Here is a 22,923-nt window from a genome sequence, read left to right on the forward strand (position 1 = left end):
CTTTAATCATAATGTTCCATTTGGATCTTTGCCAGGTAACTAATTAGTGTTCAGTGTTCTCTATTCTCGCTGTTTGTTGAGACAGATAAATACGAGATTTTGTCCTTGTTCTTAATAGTTTATCATCAAAAGTGCAAGCCAAGTTTATTTTGCATATCTCAACATGGAGTATTTCACTGAAAACCATGCACATCTAAGGGTCTGAAAGCTTTCTGATAATGCAGGAACAAATGTTCATACTTTACATCACTTTTAACCTGGGCTGGGTGTTTTAAGCCCACTTTCTGAGCTGGGCAAAATGACATTTTTAAAAAAAAATCCTGATTATTACAGTCAAAACATAATTCAAGTCATTGTGATAGAGATGCTGACAAAACACTCTGAGCTATCTATTGCTATCGCTGGCCGAGCCTATTACAAGTTCCAACTTCATTGGCCAAAACAAAGCCTATCTGGGTTTCATTCTACTGTCTCTCAGGCGAGCAGATAATGGCTCTTTTTGAACACAACAGACTTATGCTCTCTACGATCTTTGAACGCCTCACCACATGCTGACTGCCTGATAATACTTTCCTGTAAAGTCCAAACAGCAAGGGAGGCGTCTCCTTATGACAGGCAGTCGGGAAATATCAGATTTCTGGGTCATTATTTTATAATGTCAGGGCCTCAGAGAGATGCAATTGCAAGAGACTTGTAGAACTTCTGAGAGAGACCCATAACGGTACATATATGTTCTACTGCATAATTCATACAATTATTAAAACAAGAGTACAATTAAGTACCCAATATGAAGGGTACACACGTGGCCTTTTAGAGGGTAAAGCCTCCGTGACCAGCTGTTATACCCCTAAGGTACAATAATCTCACTTCTTTTCTGTCGCACAGCCCAAGAGTGTCGGGTGACACACTTGGGCTGTGCTGTACACACACGTCAGTTGTTCAGTATCAGATCAACACAGAGAGATCAGAGACCAGACACACTTGCTGACACAAGGTGGGACATTGCAAACATTTGCCACAGGCTAATGCTCATCTGGAAGGCTTCCAGACATGAATATGCCACTGCGGCGCTCGCAGGAAGACATCCAGGCTGAATGGAACAGCAGTTACAGTGAGGAGCCTGCATGAAGGCCTGCGTGGAAAACGGTCAGCTACCGAATGTCTCATGTTTAGCTGGTGCTGAAGCTGTATTTACTGGCTAAAGACAAAGGTGGTTTTCAACTTCATTTCAATTCTGTGCGGGAGATGTTGTTTTTCTGTAGCGGGTGTCTTCTTATTCTTCTTTTCCTTTCGGCTGCTCCCTTTCAGGGGTCTCCACAGTGAATCGTGTGCCTCCATCTAACACTGTCCTCTGCATCCTCTTCTCTCACACCAACTAACTTCATGTCCTCCGTCACTACATCCAAATATCTCCTCTTTGGTCTTCCTCTAGACCTCCTGCCTGGCAGCTCCAACCTCAGCATCCTTCTACTGATATATTCACAGTTTCTCCTCTGAACATGTCCAAACCACCTCAATCTGGCCTCTCTGACTTTATCTCCAACACATCTAACATGAGCTGTCCCTCTGATGTACTCATTCCTGATCCTGTCCATCCTCGTCTCTCCCACAGAGAACCTCAACATCTTAAGCTCTGCTACCTCCAGTTCTGCCTCCTGTCTTTTCTTTTCACTGTCTCTAAGCCGAACAACATCTCTGGTCTCACCACCATCTTGAACACCTTTCCTTTCATTCTCGCTGATGCTCTTTTATCACACAACACACCTGACACTTTTCTCCACCCGTTCCAACCTGCCTGCACTCGCCTCTTCTCATCTTTTCCACACTCTCAGTTGCTCTGAACCGTTGACCCTAAGTACTTAAAGTCCTGCACCTTCTTCACCTCTGCTCCCTGTAACCTCACCGTTCCACCTGGGTCCCTCTCATTGACACACATTTATTCTGTCTTGCTGCCCTTCCAGAAATTGCGTGGTAAGATCTTCACCCTAGAAGAGTCCCTCATGCAAGTTTTTTCCTCAATTATTCTTTCATCCATCCATCCATTATCCGTAGCTAGTTATTCTGTGTACACCTTGGACAGGTCGGCAATTTACTGTACCTCAGGGCAAACACAGAGAGACATACACGGAGAGACAACCATTCACACTCACGTTCACACAGGCAATTTAAGGTCACCAATTAACCTAACATGCATGTCTTTTACCTGTGGGAGCTTTAAGGCGGCAGCGCTAAGCATTCCTGTGATTCTTTCATTTATATCAGTAATTTAAACATTTTCTAACCCTGACCTCCTTTATTTGGATCAAGTACGTCCTGAAAAATACAGTGTGTCACATGTAAGATGTACCTAAAATAAATGGTTTAAATGTAAGCATAAATAATAGATGATAGATAGATCAGTATTGGAAGATTTATTAACAGGTATCAGATTGGTATCAAATGCTCATTTTATAGTTTTCAGGACTTGTTGGTTCATATTTCTGAAAACTGAGACTCGTCTGTAGCCAAAAATCCAAAGTTAGAAATCAGAAATGATTTTCTGATTGCATTCAGTCACATTGGTTAGGATAAATAGGCATTACTGTAAATATTTAGACCTATATAATCCAGACCACATAAATCAACTTTCAAATTTAAACACTAAAATCATGGCCGCGGCCAGTGGCCATGTGGCTTGTGTTTACGTTCTCGTACTACAAATTAACACCACACAAACTCGGCTGCATTGGGGCCAAGCTGGGTCCACGCTTCAGGCAGAGGTTGCAGCCCAATCCAGGCTCTATTCACTAAATCATTTTATAACCACAGCCAAATTTCTTTTTATTCAGGATTAATGCTTCACCTTCCACCACACTTGTCCTGTCTGTCGGCTTGTGTGAGATGTCTACTCTACGGCAGGTGTACAAACACATTATCATGAGGCCAAAATCTAACTAACACTATCTTGGACTATATTGTATGGTGCAGTAGTAGATACTCATACAAAACTTCATCACATTGTGTCGTTTATCTGAAGTGATTTCTGCAAAAACCTCCATCAAATGTAAACAGTCACATCAGTCATTGTAAATTCAGGCTTGACAATAAACAATTTTGTGAGTATTGGACCCACTGCTGGTTTCTCCACTAGCAGCAAATACAGTTATTATTTACTCCAATTGACATTGTTTTATGTTAAATTTCAATTGCTATCATACGTATATTCATAAATAGTAGATCTCTCAGAGAGAGAGAGATGCTCACTGATCTTCACTGTTTCACTGTAAGTACATTAATACAGCTGAAATTAAATGCTAACAATAGCACAACACACAAAGAGGGTCAGATGGCTTAGTTCTTCCTGGTGTTTGCATCTGCACTGCCATTCATTATAGTTGGACACCAAGCAGCGGCAATTTCTCATTAATCTCGACATATCATAAGACTCTGATAATCATAAAACAAAGAACATGTTGCTTCCATGTTTCTTGTGGGTGTAGTGAAGCAAGTACCAGGCCTTTGTTTGCCAGCTGTCTCCCAGCAGAATGGAGCTGAATAGCGTTTGTGTTCCGGTGCATAGCTCCTCGGAAATTAGATTTAGAAAGAGCCTCTTTACAGAAACCTGCTTTTAGGGATTATCCACAAAAGTTCCTGTGTGAGCGCTGTTCACTGAGGACACTTTTCTTCCAAGCTACCACTGCCATCTGTCTGTCTTTGAGGCACAAATATTTTTTTGTGACGGTTTGATTGATGTTCTGTCTACTTGATGTGGGACAGATGCAGAAGCCTCAGCAGTGCAGATCTCTAAAGCTTAGCCAATCATATAAAAACTATTAAGATGCCAAGATTGTTGGTGAAAAAGGACAGACTGGAGTGCAAGTCTCAGGCTTTAAGGCTAATGGGGAACAGCAGGAAGAAACATTTTACTTTGTCAGTAAAAGACTGGATCAATAGGGCCAAATTGGCCAGTTTGCCACTAAGCCAGTTAGACTCGGTAGAAGTTTTCTGTACACTGACATTTGCTGATGTGGTAACCTCTTCTGTATATGTAGAACAAACATAAATGTAAATGCACAAGCACAGCAAAATAATGGTTCTAACCCCACCACCAGTGCAATGTTTCATCCACTCAGCGGTGGTGTTGTTTTATCATAATATGATCACGGTTGTAATTGGAACTGTTGCTTTGGGCCAAAAATAAATTTGAAATGAAGAATTGTTCTGATAAAGCTGACATCTTAACTTGCAATTTGTTGTACAAACTTTGGCAAAACAGGTCCTGAGCTCAGCGCTGTCAACACCCACCCACACACACACACACACACAGTCCAGAGGGATGTCATGCTCAGGAATAAGTGTCTTGTGAGGAAGTGATGTGACAACAGAAAGGAAAATAAAGGGGAAAAAAAGGAAAGGGGCTATTTATTTATGGCCAGTGAGGATGAGGGAGAAAAAACATTTTTCTTTCATGTTTACACAATGAGCTGTTTCCCGCTGCCCCATCTTGAGATGAAACCCATTTTGGCAAGTCAATCAGAGAGCAATATTCTTTCAAAATAATAAAAAAAAAAAAAGATTCTGTGCGTGTGTGGACAAATGTTTACCTTAAAACCATTGTAGTGAGGACATAAATACACATGTGAACTCTAGACAGTGTCAGGAGAATCAGGTCTGGACATTCCCTGAAGTTGTTGTTTCATCTGAGAAACTCGACTGGATGACAGTGAGAGGTGGAGTCTGGTCAGAGTGTACAGGGGGCACAACATGATAGAAAGATTATGCTGGGGGAAAAAGTCGTTTGTTAATAGCACATGAGCTCTGTCACTTAAAAAAAAAAAGGGGGGTGGCAGTTATCTGATGTGTCAACATGTCAATTCACCTGCTCTAAATCCTCCCAACAATTCCCAACGGGCAGGCAGGATAAAGTCCAGGTAATCTCCAGAGTTTCTCACTTTGCCTTCTCACACACACTGGCTCCGGGTAACGTCAGTAGAAGATCAGGATTCCACCCAAAGTGTGTGAAAGAGACTTAAGAGTTAAATCTTAGTATTCGGACTAGGAGTTAGAAGAAGACTATTGAACTGTAGTGTGAGGACCATTTGTTTTTTTCAGTTTTGGGGCACAAGGTCGTGGCCAGGACCAGAAGTGCCGCATGTCATGTGTAATATCTAGTGACAACGGAATCAGCAGCTGCACCTCTTTTTAATGCCAAGCACTTAAGAAAAGATGTAGTAAATGAAGGTACTCAGAAAGTTTTCCAGGCCCCCTGTCACATTTTTTTGATTTTGTTATATTGCTGCCTGATACCTTCAGTATGCATTTTTCCCCCTCATTAATCTGCAATTAGTTTCCCATAATGACAAAGTGAAAAGAGAATTTTAGAAATGTCTAACAATCGATCAAAAACTAACATATCACATGCACACAAGTATTCACACCATTTGCTCAGTACTTTGATGAAGCACCTTTGGCAGGAATTACAACCTTGGATCTTTTTGTGTACAATGTGAACAAGCTTTGCACACCTGGATTGGCAGATTTTCCATTGTTCTTTTCAAATCCTCAGTCAGGTTGGATGTGGGACTAATGGGGACAAACTTCTTTCATTTGAGAATTATGGAGCAAACTGCGCTCTTGGGAACCTGCAGTGCAGCTGACTCTTTTTTTTTGTAGCCTCCTCCAGGATAATAATCCTGGCTCTGAGCTCTGCAGACGGTTCCTTTGACCTCACGGCTTTTGCTCTGCATTGTCAGTTGTAAGACCTTCTATAGACAGGTGTTTCTCCCAATCATGTCCAGTCAATTCAATTTACAACAGATGGACTCCAAGTCAAGGCGTAGAAACATCTCAGCAACAGTCAAGAGAAAAGGAAGTTTCCAGCGTTGCCAGCTCCTCAGTAAGGAAAGTATCTATTTGCTGTCCTAAAAGTCAGTATGATGTCATCACAATGCATTCACATAAGTGGCCATGTGCACTAATGTGAGCAAAAACACCCTCAATACAGTATGTTTGGGCAAATTTAATTGAAGTGAAAATTAAGTTTCTTCTGTCTCAATTCTAATACACCTATAAACACCCACATGTGGTTGTTAGAACACCATTAATCATTTCTGTGCACTTTGTCCCGTGCATTTTGAAGTGGGTGGCAGCAGTGGGGTCTGAGAAAGCAGCTCTGCATGCTTCCTCAATGTGATCACATCCCAGCATGGAACATTGTTCAGCAATAGCTGATGACTTAACCTGTGTGAGTGAAATGCAGTGATTTATTTTGTGCAATGGTTTATAGGGCGGGAATCAGGATCAGCCAGCGATGGCTTAATGCATGTACGGACTGTGAGTGCTCTGGGATGTGGGAGGGGCCTTTGGAAGCACCTGCTGCTCATTGAGAAGACCAAAGAATGATACGTGCTTTCACATCAGTCTCCAAAAGTCTCCAATAACAGCAGAAAAAGTCAGTAGGTTTGTCGCTTGTCACTTCTTTGAAAAAAAAAACAATCACTAGACGGGTCTTGTTGCAAAACGCCTGAATACTTATGTATATGTAATATTTTAGTTTTTTTTTATTTTTAATACATTTACAGGCCTTTCTAAAATTCTGTGTATTATGGGGTGTGGATTAATGAGAAAAACAATGAATTGGAACAATTGTAGTATCAGGCTGCAACATAACCAAATTGAAAAAGTGAAACAGGTCTGAAAACTTTCTGAATGCACTGAGAAAAAAGACTTCAAAGCAGCAGAACCTGTTAGGCTCTGTGAAAGGGGACCCACACTTAGTGATTGCACTCTAATAAAAATACTTAAATACTTAAATTTGCCCCAGCGACCCGTCTAAGATGTACCCCACCCTTCATCCAATGACCGCTGGGGTTGGCTCCAGCTACCCTGCGACCCTTAACAGTAAATGATTTTCATTTTCTGCTAATAGATCCTTCCAAATCTTACACATTCCACCTTCAAGGTTAGATTTAGGTTTATGTTAGTGTTACAGTAACGGTAAACTTGGTTAAGGGAATGTAACGCATCAATGAGTGTCCTCCCAGACACTCGAATGAGACCAATGTGTGTGCGTGAGTCCAAAAGCCTTGCTAAGACGATGGTGGGTGGGTCGTCCTCATTTCAATTTCAAGCTGTTTCCTCCAAGTGTCCCACTGAGCATAATTTTCTCCCCTTCATCTTCCTCTGCCACCGCTACCATGTAAACAGAGGGCTGAGATGAGAAGGACAGGGAAGAAGAGAGACAGGGGGAGATGGCTGCCATTCGTACTCCCGCTCCTTCACAGCATAATAAAAATAAACTAAGCTTTTTTTAAAAAAAAAAAAATCTCCTCAACTCTCTGTACCTCTTCTACCATTTCTTCTAACTGTGTTTGCATTTTCCAGTCCATTCTTCTCTCCTTAGAGCAGACAAGTCAAGTGTCGGACAGCTTCAAGGATGTTTAGGTAGAGAACCATGGCTCACTTCAAGCCTTCGTGATGAAGTATTAATTATGTTTCAAATCCACAGGGGCAGCACTTTTTAACCAGACACACTTGCAGCCACCTGATTTTACCCCCAATTAAAGCTGAACGGAGCAGAGCAATTTGGCTCCTGCTTTACTCCCTGGGTGGTGTGTGTGTGTGTGTGTGTGTGTGTGTGTGTGTGTGTGTGTGTGTGTGAGAGTGAATGTTTTTGATGGAGTGTCTTTGCGGGAGCAATGCTAGATGGGCGTGTGAAGGTGTGTGAATCCATTTGAGTAAACAGTCTCACTGCAGGGATGGTTTGATTCCCCACAGATGCTTCCTGCGTCAGGCTGCAGTCAGTATGACAGACATACACAGATGAAGTGTTAATCTGCCCTCTTTGTCGTAATAAAATAACAGACTATGTGCACATAACGGACTTCCATGTTTTTCTTCTTTGCCTAAACTTCTGCTACAGTAGGAAATGAATCCAAGATTTAGTGATACCTCATTTCACATCCACACATCTCACTTTTTTCCTTCAGCATATTCCCACCTATAGAGATGTGACCGTCGTCTGCTCTAGAGAGTAAATATTGATTTTGTTTTATGTTTTTTTTAATTAAAAAAAAGAATTTAATTAAGTAAATGGCGTTTACTTAGGTTAATTGGTGATGGTGATGGATTTTTACTTGCCTAAAGGCAGTTGAGTGTAATGTATGTTAAATGCTCTGTGTGAACACCTGGATCTCCAGCTTGGTGTCAATCAGAAACATTTACCATATGCTTGTTAAAAGGAAAATTTCTCATAATTTATGAATCGTTTCCTTGGTTTCCAAGTTTTCTTGGAAATAACTATGCAACTCGGTGCCAATTAAGACAATCCCAGAAGAAAACTGTGCCGCTCACATCTGTCTTTCCTTTGTCTCCTGAGAAGTAAACCCCAATTTAAGAGAAATATGGAGCAACAGTTAAGATCAATTTGAAACAGATTTGAGAAGAAGCACGCGGCAGATGTTGCTCAGTGCTTGCTGGTTTCTTATGTTTTTGAAGTATAAAGAAGGAAACTTTAATGGACAAATATCTCCAGTTGCTGGAAACAACTGTAGGTTTTTTTTCTCTCCAAAGGGGACGAACGTCAACAGGGGGAACCAGGTATGAAACTACCAACTCAGTGCAGTTGGCATATATCCTTCTGAATTTAATGTTTTGCCCTTCCCCTGGCAATTTCTGTAACCATGCGAGAGAGTTGGTGTTAACAAGCTCTTTTCTCATTGGTCAGTTTGAGAAGAGACTAACTTCTAATCAAGCAGATCACAAGCACCTGACTATTGAGTTTGTTTGTCTTTATATTGTTTCCTGCTATGCTGTTCAGCTGCCAAAAACACGGGTTGAGGTTTGTGTTAGATTTAAGTGTTTGCTGTTTGAGACGTCTGCGGATTGTTACTTTGACTTTTGCCCGAAGTTCGTAACAAAAACATCCCAATTTCTTAAAGCCATCAGTTTTAGTCAGACTCCAGTGAAAGAAACATGACTAACTAATTCATCTGTAAAAAGTGTTATACTTTGCTTTATTAAAGACAACTATGGGAATCTCAAAGTAAGAATTTGGAAATACAATCAGATCTGATATTACTTTACTAAGTCACCTGAGTTATCTGAATACTTTCAGATGTAAAGTTATGAGGAAAAAAAAGAAAATTGTTCTCTAAACTTCAGAGGTTTGAGAAATTGATCCAAAACTAAAACTAGTGTTAACAACACCCAGGAAAAACCTGAAGCAAACCATTTCTCTGGGATGTTCACATTCCTCTCTATTTAATTGCATGTCAGCATGTTTTGAAATGTTGCCGACTTTTGACCAGTGGACTAGTGGGAAATCATGGAGTGCACACGTGGAAAAAGGTCTAAACCTCCACCGGAAATGCAGCTTTAAAATAAGTTGCTTTTAGTTTACCAAAATTTTAAATACTAAATTTATTCAATGAATTTCTCTGTCTGTGATGCTTTGGCCTTCATCGAGCCCTGATTTCTATACCTTCTGGTGGTGGGCTCACACGGTAGTAGCTTCATCTTACTACTTCAAGCTTCATTTGATCAGAATGCCTCCTGTATGTCTTTCTCTAAGGGTTCTCTGGGCCCATCCAACTGGTTGGAGGCCCTGGGTAAGACCCTGAACCTGCTGGATACATTATATTTTTTTCTCGCCTGAACTAGAAATGCAATCATAAGGAGACAGTCACTTATTTCCATCCCTGCAAATTCTTCCTCACCATGTTCTACTTCATTCCTCTTAGTGAGCAGCCTCACTGTTTGACAAGTGAGAGGTTCCTGCTGTCCTCCCAGATCCTAACTAAAGCTAAATGATTTTTCGAGACTAGGGAAGTTTCAGCGTTGAATTTTAACTCGCTGGTAACTGGTGATGTCGAGTTAACAGTGTGATGCCTACATCATGCTGTAAATTTATGCAAATGCAGTTGTTTTTTCTCAATTGAGGGTGAGAATCTTGTTCCTGCATTAGATTTTTACACTGTAATATTTGTCCTAGAAGAAACACTTAGTAATATGTTTATGCAAAATGTGTTACCACTGTTTGGCTATTATGGTGTGTAAGAATTTTAGTATCTGGTGGTGTAAATGTCATCTTAGAGAAGGTAAGGCACAGAAGTCAATACAAAATATAATTATTTCACCACTAATGAGAGAAGTGCAATCATAATTATTTTTAATATAATATTTTTCCGTGTTTTTTAAACAATCTAATAATGCTCTCTGTGCATATTACCGACAGGAGATAACTAAAGTGCAAATGCAAGACAGGAACCCTGAATGCATGAATTATTATTGTTAATGATCTTTTTCATAATACTTTTATTCCAATTTAAACCTAACCCAGTGATTAATATCAGAACTATTGTTTATTTTATTTAGATGAATGGATAAGGGATAATATGTTTTAGATTTTTGCTGTTGTAGAAATCAAGACATTTTCACTTAGTTGTTTCACCAAGTCAACACAAACAGTACCAAGTGTCGTGTCCACTCCTGTATTGATGAGTTTTAAAACTTAAAACATTTTCTTTTACAGCCAAGTTTAAGTGGGCAAAAAAAGAAAATGCTATTAATTAGCAATGAATCTTGATTGTTGTTGCGATTCATTGCAGTTAAAAATCTTTACGTTTACACATTTGTTTTACTTCTGATGATAAAAGAACATTAGAATTTGGATCCAACTAAACACAATTTGAATGCTTTGAGACTGAAAGATTGTCTGTTGTCCGAAGTGTTTTCAAAATTTGCAGCTTTTGAAAACACCTTGCCACAACTTTATAGCGTCACAAGTCATTTATGGGAACATAAAAAAACACCACCATGGAATTACAGAGGCAAGACCACATGATATTAAAACAAGGCCATGTGTTTAACAGGCTAAAGAAACTAAATTCATTCACGAGTTCCCAGAACCAGCTCCTTTTTTACTGAGATGTGAAAGTTGTGAAAAGTACTGAGTGAATGTTGTGGTTGAATATAGCATAGTTCCCAAAGGCTTAAACGTTCGTGCTTTATTGTTGACTATTTTCGGGTAAGAGTTCTTCTGTAACCCTCAGTGGAGATATTTGCTTTCTGGCTAATCCCAGCACATTTACATTGTTTGAGATCAGGAAATCAACAATTAAATAAAACACATTTTTAAAAGTAACAGCTTGTAGCTTTGAAAACAGTATATTGGACTCATTTAATAATGTATCTATTCTTGCGAGAAGGGTTTTATCCTCAAAGACAGTAACAGCAGACTCACACAAAATATTGCAATCCGGAGAAGGGATAAAGTAGCCTCCCAGGGGGGGAAAGCAATATCTTTAACTAACCATGTTGTTGGCATGCACCTCACACACAAACAGCAGAAACAACGAGCTCCTCACATGTTGAGTTTGCAGCCAGACAAGAGTAACGCGTACTAATTCATTCTTATGATTAAAACCACAACTATTACAGAGAACTGTAATCCTACAAGGCCACCTGGTTATATTTTATTAACGGACATCGTAGGGTGTGCAATGTCTCATGGGGGCGGGGCAGGGCGGGGGGTGGGGGAGTTACGTGGGAATAAATGCACAATTTAGCCACTATTAATACCGCAAAGTCTCTCCCCAAATGTTTTTTTTTTCTGAGGGACATCTAAGAGGCCATTTTTGACTGGAAAGATGTAAATGAAAAACAGACGGAGGACAGATGGGGGCAAGAGAAGAGGTTGTACCGCAGCAGCAGCTGTAGTGTGGATAATAATGATTATTTCAGACATTAATGTTTGATCAATAACTACAGTCACAGCATGGGATGAGAACGAGCGAGAGGAAATGACTGGGAAGATGCTGCACGGTTCCAGAAAATAAGTTGGTGGAGGGATGACGGGGGGCGGGGGTTGAGGGGTTGGGGGAATAAGAGACTGGCAACTAATTAAATATGGGAGAGCAATTCAAGTGTGAGCAGAGCAACCAAAGAACGAGTAGGAGAAATGAAACCTTCAAGACACATAAATAATACATTCAGTCCTATTCAAGTAATAAAGCAATACATTCAAGTATTCAGTCCTACAGTAGCGGTGCTTTCATCTTCACTCTAAACCAACTGTGTTGCTAATACACTAGGCTTTAAAAAATTGAGGTGTGTGTAATGGGAGCATTTTTTATGGTACTTTAAATGCATTGTTGTAGGTAAAAAATTTTAAAATGAAAAAATTTTGATCAACAGCAAAACAGCAGCTATTTATTTATTTATTAAGTTTGATGTAAAAAAAACTTAATTAAAGCTGTATCACTGAAAAGACACAATCCTTTTTATTAATGCCAGTGAGGAAGTGTAACACGGTGAATACAAACACCAAAGGAAGCTTTGGCAGAGACAGAAGAGGAAATTATTGGAAAAGGTTCAATATTTTCTCCACTGTAAACTAAACATCATGCGGCCAATGAGCTGTGTTGGCCAATCGTGTGTGTGTGTGTGTGTGCACGAGCGTGCAAGTGCACTTTTCTGGTTGATTAATTTTGTAACCTGGACGCCATATATGTGCGGTTTAGTCAGAAGGAACAGTGGCTGCCGAATAAACCTGACTTGTAGAATCCTGTTTTGGCATCTAATGAGCTTTTTAAACACAAGCTCTGTCGGACCCCCAAGCTTCACTTCCTGGATTGTTTCCCCGGTGCGTGAAACAACACATCCCATTAACCCCTGCCCCGTCCAATGTTTCGATGCAAACGATTGCGTTAAACAAGCAGTGGTTGAAGAGGATTGGTTCCCCCCCCCCCCCCCCCCCCCCTCCCCCCGGGGATCATTGGTTCTGGTCTTTGAGGGGAACTCATAATTCATTTTTGTACATGTTTTTATTAGGAGCCAGGGCTACTGGGTTTATTTAAAGATATAAATATACACACACACATACAGATTCTGTCGTTCCTATCCACCAGCTGTTCAAAAGACTTTGGATTGTTCCTGAACGTCACATCACGATTTAAAAGGACTCTCCTCGTCCTGTGTTCTCCTAATTTGTTTAGAAGTTCTAGTAACAGACAGGCAGACATGGACGACCGTGTGCACAAAACTGATTTGTTTCCCACACAATCAAACTATACCAAAATAACATTATACTGTGTGGAAATTTGAGACGGGCCTTCACACAAATTACGCACACACACACACACACACACACACACACACACACACACACACACAAACTCACACAGCAGACTTACTGTACCTCTAGCCGCAGATATTCACTATGCTGGTTCGACAGATTGAGGATGGTGCTGCTGTGCTTGCGGGTTCGAACCAGGACTTGAACCCATGTCCTTCGGGCCGGCAGCGGGGACGTCAGCTGGTAGCGAACTTGGGTGTGCCCATCAAAGGAAAACTCTGGGACCTCTGGTGTTGGTACACACAGACACACACATCAGTCAGATTATGCAATAATTGCTACATTTGATCCATTTTGAAGATGCTTAACGGCACAGGGAAGCAACTTCAGCTAAAATCACATGTCTCTAAATTCCCCCCATATGAAAAGATATGCAAAATACACAAGACAGAATATGTATGGCCGCGTTATCTTCAGTTATTCTTTTTTCGTCTTTCTAAGGCCGACGGTCCCAGAAGTGGATTGTGTGCATGCTAGAGAAACTAAACCTACGCCACCTCAAATGGTTTCAAAGCTATTCTTCCATCTCATAGCAGATGCAAGTTTAATTTCCTTTAGTGTATCGCTTTCCGCGCCTCTTCCTCTTTGTCTCTCTTCCGTTTAGCTTTGACAAAGCTGAGTGGTTCGTGAGATCCTGCTTGAAGGCAATGTCGAACTGCACATTTTGAGCTTCTTGCAGCCACACAATATGCAAACAGCACTCAAAACTCCGTCTTGTGTTTTGTTGATAGCTGTGTTTGTCAAGGCCGCAGAGTGGTTTTATGCAGTTTGCAGATATAAAATAACATTAACATGATCACGTTTACACTGGGCATTATGAAATGGGAATGAAAGTGGTATCATAATGTTACAAATGGATTGCAGGGTGGGTAATGAGTTTATGAAAGTATATATGTGCTTATGATTGTCACAATAAATGGCAAAAATAATTACCACTGTGATAACTTTTCAGAGCATAATAATACTCCATAATAGGACTATAATCTGCTATGGAGTGCCTGATAAGCATTCAGTCTTATGGATATGTTGAACCACACGGACCCCTTGGATCATATTTCATCATCTCACTGGTATCTGCAGCAGCCACATTTTTTTTGATGGAAGGGTGTTCACAGTCTGAATGCCAACTAAGTGGCATAGGTTGAATGTACCATTTGGATTGAAATATTACTACTGTGAAGGAATATTTATGACTGGCAGTAGAGAGAGAGGAAAGAAAACAAAGAGAAGAGAAGATGCAATATAGGACCCTGAGGAATGCACTTCAACCCCTAATCCAGATAAACTACAGAGGACAACAATTCTACAATTTCTACACTATCTAAATCAAACTTTCAAGGTAAGAGATTCCAAATACATAACTTGTAGTCCACTTTTTCACTCTGGCAAGGGGGCCACTTAGGGTCACCAATCAGATTCAGTGGATGGGCTTGGCCTGAGCCCTCCTCTTAACACCCCTTCTATCTGCCCCGTTTTCGTGAACAAGATATAACAGAAAGGCAATGAGGGGATTTCTTCAAAATACGGCACAATGGACTCACGGATAAACTAATTAAACATATGTGGAATCAATAAAGAAACCTCATGTTGGTGCCATTCATCAATTTGATCAAACATTATGATTGTCCTGTGGGGATTTATTGCATCTGGCACAAACATCCTCATGGATGAAGTGATTAGAATGTAAGTCTGAATAAACATGCATGAAAACTGCAACTTAAAAGAACAGTGCAAGATTTTTTTTAATCTGGTCTTAATAGAAACTTAATTTGCTTTTCAGTGTGTGCAAATCATAAACCATATCAGCTCTGTTTTCCACCCATAATGCAACAATGTAGGTAATGAATTCCATGCAGCAGAACCCTCGTTTCATAAAAAAAGTGTTTTTCAAAGTCCACTCGAGACAGTGCATAGGCCAAATTAGACTATGAAATTCTATAACTCTCATAACGACAACATTCACTTTATTCTCCCTGAACACAAATGTTGCGGCTCGTTTTGTTGTTACTGCAGTGACTGAGCCTTTACAAGCTGTGAGTCCAGTGAACCTAGAAGCATATTTGTACTTTTCGCATTCAACAGCTGGGGTATTTATGCAGTTTGAGTAAAAAAAATGTGTAAATACATTTGATAAAACTAACTCCCAGTCTATGGGTTTTTTTTTCAGGTCCTATCCAGACAATGTGGATTTGTTTCTGCCAAGATGATTTGTGTTGTTGAAAAAACAAGCAATGGGTAAAACTGTTCCACAGATTCTCCCTGGGAGATGTGGAAGGTAGCAGGTCATGGCTAACAGATAAGAAAATCGACATAAATACGGCACCTAAGAAATGGTCTCTACATACACCGCCTGGCCCATAACAAGACACAGGACTTTTCCACAGCAGACTGAGGTTCGACTCTAGTTATGAGAGATTGTGCGCTTCACTGATTGTTTCACAACATGGCGCACGTGGTTCCTATATTAAGGAAGCACGTGTGTGCTGTTTGTAGCGTTTTACTGACGCCAAAGTGCACCTGCAGTGCAGGCGTCCCTGGAGTGTCCAACAGTAAGGCCAAAGGGTAATCAAAAGTGAAAAGGAGGCAGGTAATGATGTGATTCTGTACTAAGTTAACGCTACAGTATCAAATTAAATTAAACCCTAACTCAGTGAACAGCAAGGAATCATGCTAGACTGCTCTACGTGGGCTTCAGGTCAACATTCCATACCATTTCACCATTTAGGCTCGTAAATAAACTGGTGGCTCTAGGTTCTTCTGATCCCACGTGTTCCTGGATAAAATGCTTCTGGATCGATCACAGAGAGCTCAGCATCAGCATTGGTTCCCTGCAGGGATGCACGCTAAGCACACTACTTCCCCATATCACAGCAAAAAATATTATTATGTTTGCTGATGATACTATGCTGGCGGGGCACCAAATTAAAAAGGCATAAAAACATGTGTTGCCTTTTGATAGATTAAGAATATATATAAGTTTCATATGAGTCCGCTGTTGAACTTTGAAGCCCAGGTTTAAATCGAACAAGGGCTGAAGCCAATGGGCTTGTTTCTTACAGTGTTGGTTGAAACATTTGGGGAAATTGTGGAAATAAAGGAAACTTAACAACCAACATCCATATGCATAAATAACACTCGACTTTCTATTAAGACCAGTTTGAGAAATGCTGAACTTTTACCTGGTTGGTGTAATTTTGTTTTGCCCTGTTTGGCCAGGTTGCAGCCAGGCTGTGTTTACCTGGGCTTTTAAATATTATCTAAATTAGTCCCCCCCCCCAAAAAAATAAATATATAAACGCACTCTGTATGCGGATAATAGTACATACTGCTTTTTCATCCTTTGTTGATACTGACAATTGTCCACGTCTCTTACTCTCTCTGTCCCCAGATTTGTTTGTTTTCAGATATAAATCATATGGTGAATACAGACTGGTTCTCATTTCTTTAATTAGTAATTCACTTGCGAATTACTCATTAAAATTATGTAAACAATTTCTCCCGTTGGTTATTTAGAGGGATTTCCGTGTCCACAGATAACATCTCAGCGATGCCCAGGAATCACTAAGCACTGCATCACGAAAGTGAGGGTACCTCACTTTACACCTTTTTTTTAAAGAAAAGGATTTGTCTCAAAGTTGAAAACCATGAAAGATATGTTTGTGTACCTCATTTACCTAATATAGATTTTAGGAACTGAGTCTTGCACATTCCACACTAGCTCATTTAAGAGAGAGTTTGCATGACTGTAAAGAGTGCTGCAGTCAGCAGAATGCATCACTGGAGATGCACTCTTCAATCTGGGGGATGCTGTTTTCTTCAGGCCATAAGCATTCTTAATATGGACACTGCCAAGGGGGCTGCATGCTGCTCTCTGACTAAAACAAGAATTCCACTGCAGTAAAAAAGAAATCCTCTAAGGGGAAGGCAGGTGCTTGACCTATATATGCATGAATTTACAAATAGAGTGCACCCCACATAGATAAAAGGTGCCATGAAGCAGAATGCATTGTGCACCATTAATGTAAGAAAAGCTTTGGATAGTAGTGGGCGATGATATACTGTAAGCAATTGCCCCTGGTGCAAATCCAGCATTATCTGGAGTCCACTTAACAGTTTTTCTCTTTTTACAATTTATGTTACATGTTCACAAAACAGCAGGTCCCCACCCTTAAAGTTTATGAGGACGTTAACAATAAAGGAACGTTAGCTAGATTTAATACAGCCTTGAAGACTGAAACGTTACACTGCAAATAAAAAGAAGTAGGTTTACCAGCTCTGCATCCCTGAGGCTGTGAGAGAAAACAACTTTAAAGTTTTAGTGCGTCTCATTTTCTCCTTTTTAATCCCCACATGAAACTAACCATCTTGTAAAGCTGTGCCACATTCTGCAGCGGAAGCTATAAGCCAGAATGGGAATTTACACCAGTGACACTGTGGCTATTTAAATGTGAAAATCACGTGGCTTGTGAATTTACATACTGTAAAAAATAATTACCTCATTATAACTCATAGCCATGTTTATGTTTGGAAGCTTTTGACTATGTTTAAATGTGGCTGATAACACATTTACCATGTATGAAAAAATCAGTGCTCAGCTTCTACTTTAGTTTAGACTAATTGTACATGCTATAACAAGAATTAGGCATCTGATCTTTTCCGAACACATGGAAGATTCCTGGCTGCGGGTACAAATGCCATATGCAGAAAATAAAACTTTTTCTGAAGTGCAATGAAACTAAAAATATTTTTTGTAAGAAAAGAACAACTTAGAACTGGTCCACATGTTGGTCCACGTGTGGATTGGCCTTTCCTCACTCAACCATGGATGTTAGAGTCTAGGCCAGTGACACTTCAACATGTGGTTTGGGAGAGCCCGGAGCAAATCTCAGACGATACGGTCAGTGTCACCTGAGCCCCTGATGCCCCCAACATTTTTCTTAAAATGATAGTAATAAATTATCTGACAAAAGCACAAAGAGAGTTAGTTTAGTATTTTTGTGACTTTAGGCAAATTTACAGATGACAGATGTGCAAGATTTCTACCTGCAAAAATAGAACAACTAAAAACTATCCTCCATTCCAGAACAATTAAAGTGTCATTTAAAGAAAGTGATGTTAAACACTGGTAAACATTACTCTGAGCCTACTATTCTGAGTGTGCTGTAGGCATCCAACTCTAAATTTGCATAAATTTACAAAATATAATAAAGTTTATCTGTCTGTAAAAGCATTGAAAACCTTTTTCCAAGAAAAGGTAAAGTAAATTACCAAATCACAGATTTTGTTATTTATTGCATCAAAAAATAAAAAAATCCTACTTTTTTGGAAATGGGGTTTGTACAATAGCCCCCAATTTTGAAGTATTCCTTTTTCGCACAGGTCCCAAAAAAGTTTGGCTTACCCTCTTCACACTGACGTCCTGTGTATCCCGGCACACACTGGCAGCTGAAAGAGCCCCACTCGCCGTGACAGCGACCCCGGTGGCCACAGGATGGATAGCCCATGTTGACACAGCTGCTGTCAGTAGTCAGGCAGCCTGGAGAGCTGGACTGTGAGTCAGCTGGTGAGCCCAAATCATACAGCTGAATGGAGGAGATAGAACAGAGGAGGCAGAGGTGTAGGAAAGGCAGAGAAGATGCGAGGAAATGGATGATAACATTTTAAGGAAGGATAGATGTGCACATGAAAGGGGATGGATGAAAAGGGAACAGAGGGAAGGATAAAGAGGTAAGAAAAAAGTTATGAGTAAACCATTGAAATACAAGAACATACAGGGAAAGAGGTAGAGAAAGTTGAGATAAGAAGAAGGTAGTGTTGCTAATAAATATGTAGCTTAGAAACAGGACACAAAAGCCAAATTGTCTGCAGAGATTCGGGATTGAAGAAGACATGGGACGGACATGTGGTATGTAGCAGAGGAGACAGGAAAAAGAACAAAATAAAGTAAAATGGAAGAGGATGTAGTCAGGTACACTATGGTCTTCTCTCCTTTTCCACTGTCATCTCTCCATGTCTCTCTTTGTCTCTTCTACAGCGATGAAACCAAACACTGCACCACTCTTCTGATGGAAAAACACCGTGGCTGAGTGCACAGAAAACTGAAAGAATGGGAGAGGCTTAAATGCAATAATCATTAGTGTGTTTTCTCCCCTCTCTCTCTCTCATCGCTCTCTCTGACTATCCCAAACATTCTGCAGTGAGGACGTGAGAATGCAAAGGATTGTAATAGCTGACAGTAAATCATGCCGTCAGGGAGCTGTTGATTGGCTCTGACCTCCAACAAAGAGGCATCTTATTGGTTGCTGACCTTTAAAAGGCTAGAGCTCCCCGGCTTGCTGGGCATGACCGATCATGTTGATTGCTAAAGACTGAAACACAGACATTAGCAATCAATGACTGAAAGACACATCGGGGTGTCTGCAATTGATTTGACTGTGTGTCTGTGTCATAATGGTGTGTGTGTGTGTGTGTGTGTGTGTGTGTGTGTGTGTGTGTGTGTGTGGCTGAGCAAAACACTTGGCCTGATAAATGAGCTGAATGCAAAAGTACACCTGTGCTTAAATGACAAACTGAGATGAACATCACCCCCCTCCCCCCCCCCCCCCCCACACACACACACACACACTGTAGGTTGCCCTATTTGCTAAGATTAATATCAGGCGCTATGTATAAAACATCACTTCTACAGGAAGAGAAACTAATTTCAGCCCAAAGTACAGAACTATAAAACTGTGAGCAAGCAATGCTGTGCAGTGAGTGAAGCTTCATCCAAACCTGCTGAACCTCACAGCACCTCTGTCTCTATTTAGGAGGTGATATGATGGAGAAGTAAAGTACAAGTGTCCAACTGAGATGTGCTTCACTGCAAACTTCAACTTAAAATATGAGTTAAAACGTTGTCTTCAAAATTTCAATTTTCAAAAATTGATTCAATATTACGTGTTGTGTAAACTATTGTCTTAGTGCAGACGGGTTTCATCAGAATGTCTACATGTCCTAAAGCACCTGTTACAATTTTAAATATTTTCTAACAAATACTGCAAAATGAATATCAAATGCTAAACCCATTGAAAAGGCCCTTGGAGCAGGTCCTGTAACTGCCAAAAAATAAATAAAATAAAAAAAACAAAAGATTAGAAATGAAGAGACAATTGTGTAAAAACCATTGAAAAATGTAAAACAGTTATGTTAGACTGAGAGTTGAAGGAAGAAGGACGAGCAGAATAACTACATTATGAGGATGGAGAGAGTTAAAAACAGACAATTGTGAATGACAGCCAGAGGGGAAAGACACAAATCCAGAATAGAAGTATAATTATAAAATTGCAAATATCTTTCTCTCCTTTTTGACTTGACCTGAGTGCAGAGAACACACTATATATACTATTATGGTCTCAGTTTTTTTTTAATATGCCTTTCTTAGTTCAATCAAGATGGTTACAAGCAAAGAAAATGACTCCCAGAATGGGCTGATCAGTGCCCTGTCCAAGGTCATGTCAGGTACTTAAGTGACTAATAACTACATTACTCCCGTCATTCCTGGAGCAGAACTGGAGTAGACAGCGCTTGCACTGGGATGTCAAAGACTAGGAACTAGTAACTAGGATCTGGAATGACAAGGCACATATACCAAGCTTATCATCCAGCTTATTAGTCAAAGCAGACGACGTGGCTCCCGGTCCCAGCGGGCAGGTGTCCTACCTGCCTGTGAGAGTGCTGAGGAACGCCCAGGGCGCCCCCCCCCCCCGCTTTCGGCACCACGGACAGCGGTCACGGCCGGTGCAGTCTCTGCTTTATAGACAGTAACCGCTATAGCGAGTTGAGATAATGCAATCTGTCATGCTTGAATGCATTTAATGGAGCTGACATGGTCATAACATGGCAGTATCTTTTGTCTGGCTCCAAAATAGAGAAATGGTAATTTAAACAATGCAGACACTAGAAAACCCATGCACACACACACACACACACACACACACACACACCATAGACACAGGCAGATATCTAATCATGGGACCAAGTAATAGAGAGCACAGTACACAAGCAGAAACACAGCAGGAAAAGTCCAAACAAATACAGAGACCAATGAAGTCACAAGGAAAGACAGACACATACACTTGATGCACTTGCTGTAACAAAAAAAACACTCTCAGTGTCAAATACCTTTAGCACATCGCAGGCACTCACACCTCAAGTGAAACAAATAAGGTTGCCATAGCAACAAATGTGACACATTGGCACATAATGTGACAGTAAAAAAACACCACAGGAAAAGAAACTAAGAGGGGGGAAAAAAAAAAATCATACACTGTCCATCAACATTATTAATCATCAGTACGCCCACTTTTACTTGCTCTTTAAAGATTTATTATCCTTGTGTCCGCCCACACACATCATGCAAATTTCTCTCATTAGCACATAACGTTTGTGCAGCCTCCCTGCTACATCTCCAGCTAAGGTGCACTACACCAGCAACAGGCCCTTAGCACAAGAGCAGGAGAAACTTTCTGTCTTACTCCGTTCAGAGATACAGCATCTTCACAGAGGTTTTAAAAAGTCTCCACAATGGTTCCAGACATGTTCTGTTTATGGAGAAACACATGGTGACCAGTCAACCAAAGTGGTTTAAAGTAATCACCTGACAAAGGCTATGGGGCATATCACCATTCGGTCCTGCAACTTCACTTCCTGTTCTGTGTTTTTGTTTTGTAGCCCTTTTCCCCTTTACTGCTCCCATTGTGCATATTGGCAACTTCAATCACCTCATTTACTTCTAATTGTTTTCACCTGTGTCCCCGGTCTATTTTAACTACCAGCAAGATTCACTCCCTGCCAGATCTTCGTTGTTTATGTGTGGCCAAGAGCGAGAGTTTGGTTCAACTGTGCACAGTTGAAGATTCTTAACTTCAATTTTGAACAAATCTCTCAGTACCAACTCCTACAGTGCAGCAGTTGCTCGTTTCTCTTGTCCAATTTGAACTAGTTATTGCCACAGTGCTTAATGCAGCTGCAAGCACCACTAGTGCAAAAACAACCTGTCAAAGTTCCTGTTGCCTCCTACGAAAGTGTCATAAAAGATGAGAATCCCAGCTGCCCTCCCACTTGCCTTCTTTGCATACAGAATGCAAAAATGCCATCATCAGACTACACGCATCTAAATGCAGAGCGCATTATATACTCAGTGCAAATTAGGGCTAATCACAAAGTAATTGCCACATTTGGGGAAAAAAAACAAAAAAAAACAACCAGTATCACAATTTAACTACCAGCATAAAGAGATGGTACATGAAGTCAATACTCAAAGTAAAAGTGCAGGTACTTCCCTAAAAATACTGCACAACATATAGAAATGCCACTTTTATTCAAGTACTACCTACATTCTCTAAAAGTTACTAAACATACAGAAGTACAAGCACTCAAACAGCTTTGAATGTGATTCTGTTGATCATATAAATGTGTTGTTTGACAAACCTTCAGAGATGAAAACATTTAAAAGAAAATGTTCTAAATAGAATAGAGGATAAGGACAGAGATCACTGTTAGCGACTAGCGTGGAATAAAAACAACAACTTTATGTACTGATAGGTGGGTAATCCATCATAATACAATACCAATATATAGTTAATTATATATTTTTGTATTAGAAATGTACATTTACAAATAATCTAACTAGAAACTAAAGCTGGTAAATTTTCCTCTGAATTTTAGTGGAGTGAAAGTACTGCAACTAAGTGCAAAAAATTCTGTACAAGTACTTTTAAACTACTTAAGTACAGTACTTGAGTAAATCTACTCATTGTTTTCCATCT

General features: G+C 40.2%; 1 protein-coding gene across 1 annotated transcript in view; it reads right to left on the minus strand.

The window, feature by feature from the left end:
• Positions 1-22,923, minus strand: part of si:ch211-186j3.6 (neural-cadherin) — a 306,902-nt gene that overhangs the window by 36,910 nt on the left and 247,069 nt on the right. The window contains exons 31-32 of the mRNA XM_067494964.1: positions 18,516-18,696; positions 13,178-13,341 (exon numbers count right to left, since the gene is read on the minus strand). Of these exons, the coding sequence (XP_067351065.1) occupies positions 13,178-13,341; positions 18,516-18,696 (345 nt within the window). The remainder of the gene's footprint in view (positions 1-13,177; positions 13,342-18,515; positions 18,697-22,923) is intronic.

This window comes from Channa argus, chromosome 2, assembly GCF_033026475.1.
Source record: "Channa argus isolate prfri chromosome 2, Channa argus male v1.0, whole genome shotgun sequence".
Classification (NCBI taxonomy): domain Eukaryota; kingdom Metazoa; phylum Chordata; class Actinopteri; order Anabantiformes; family Channidae; genus Channa; species Channa argus.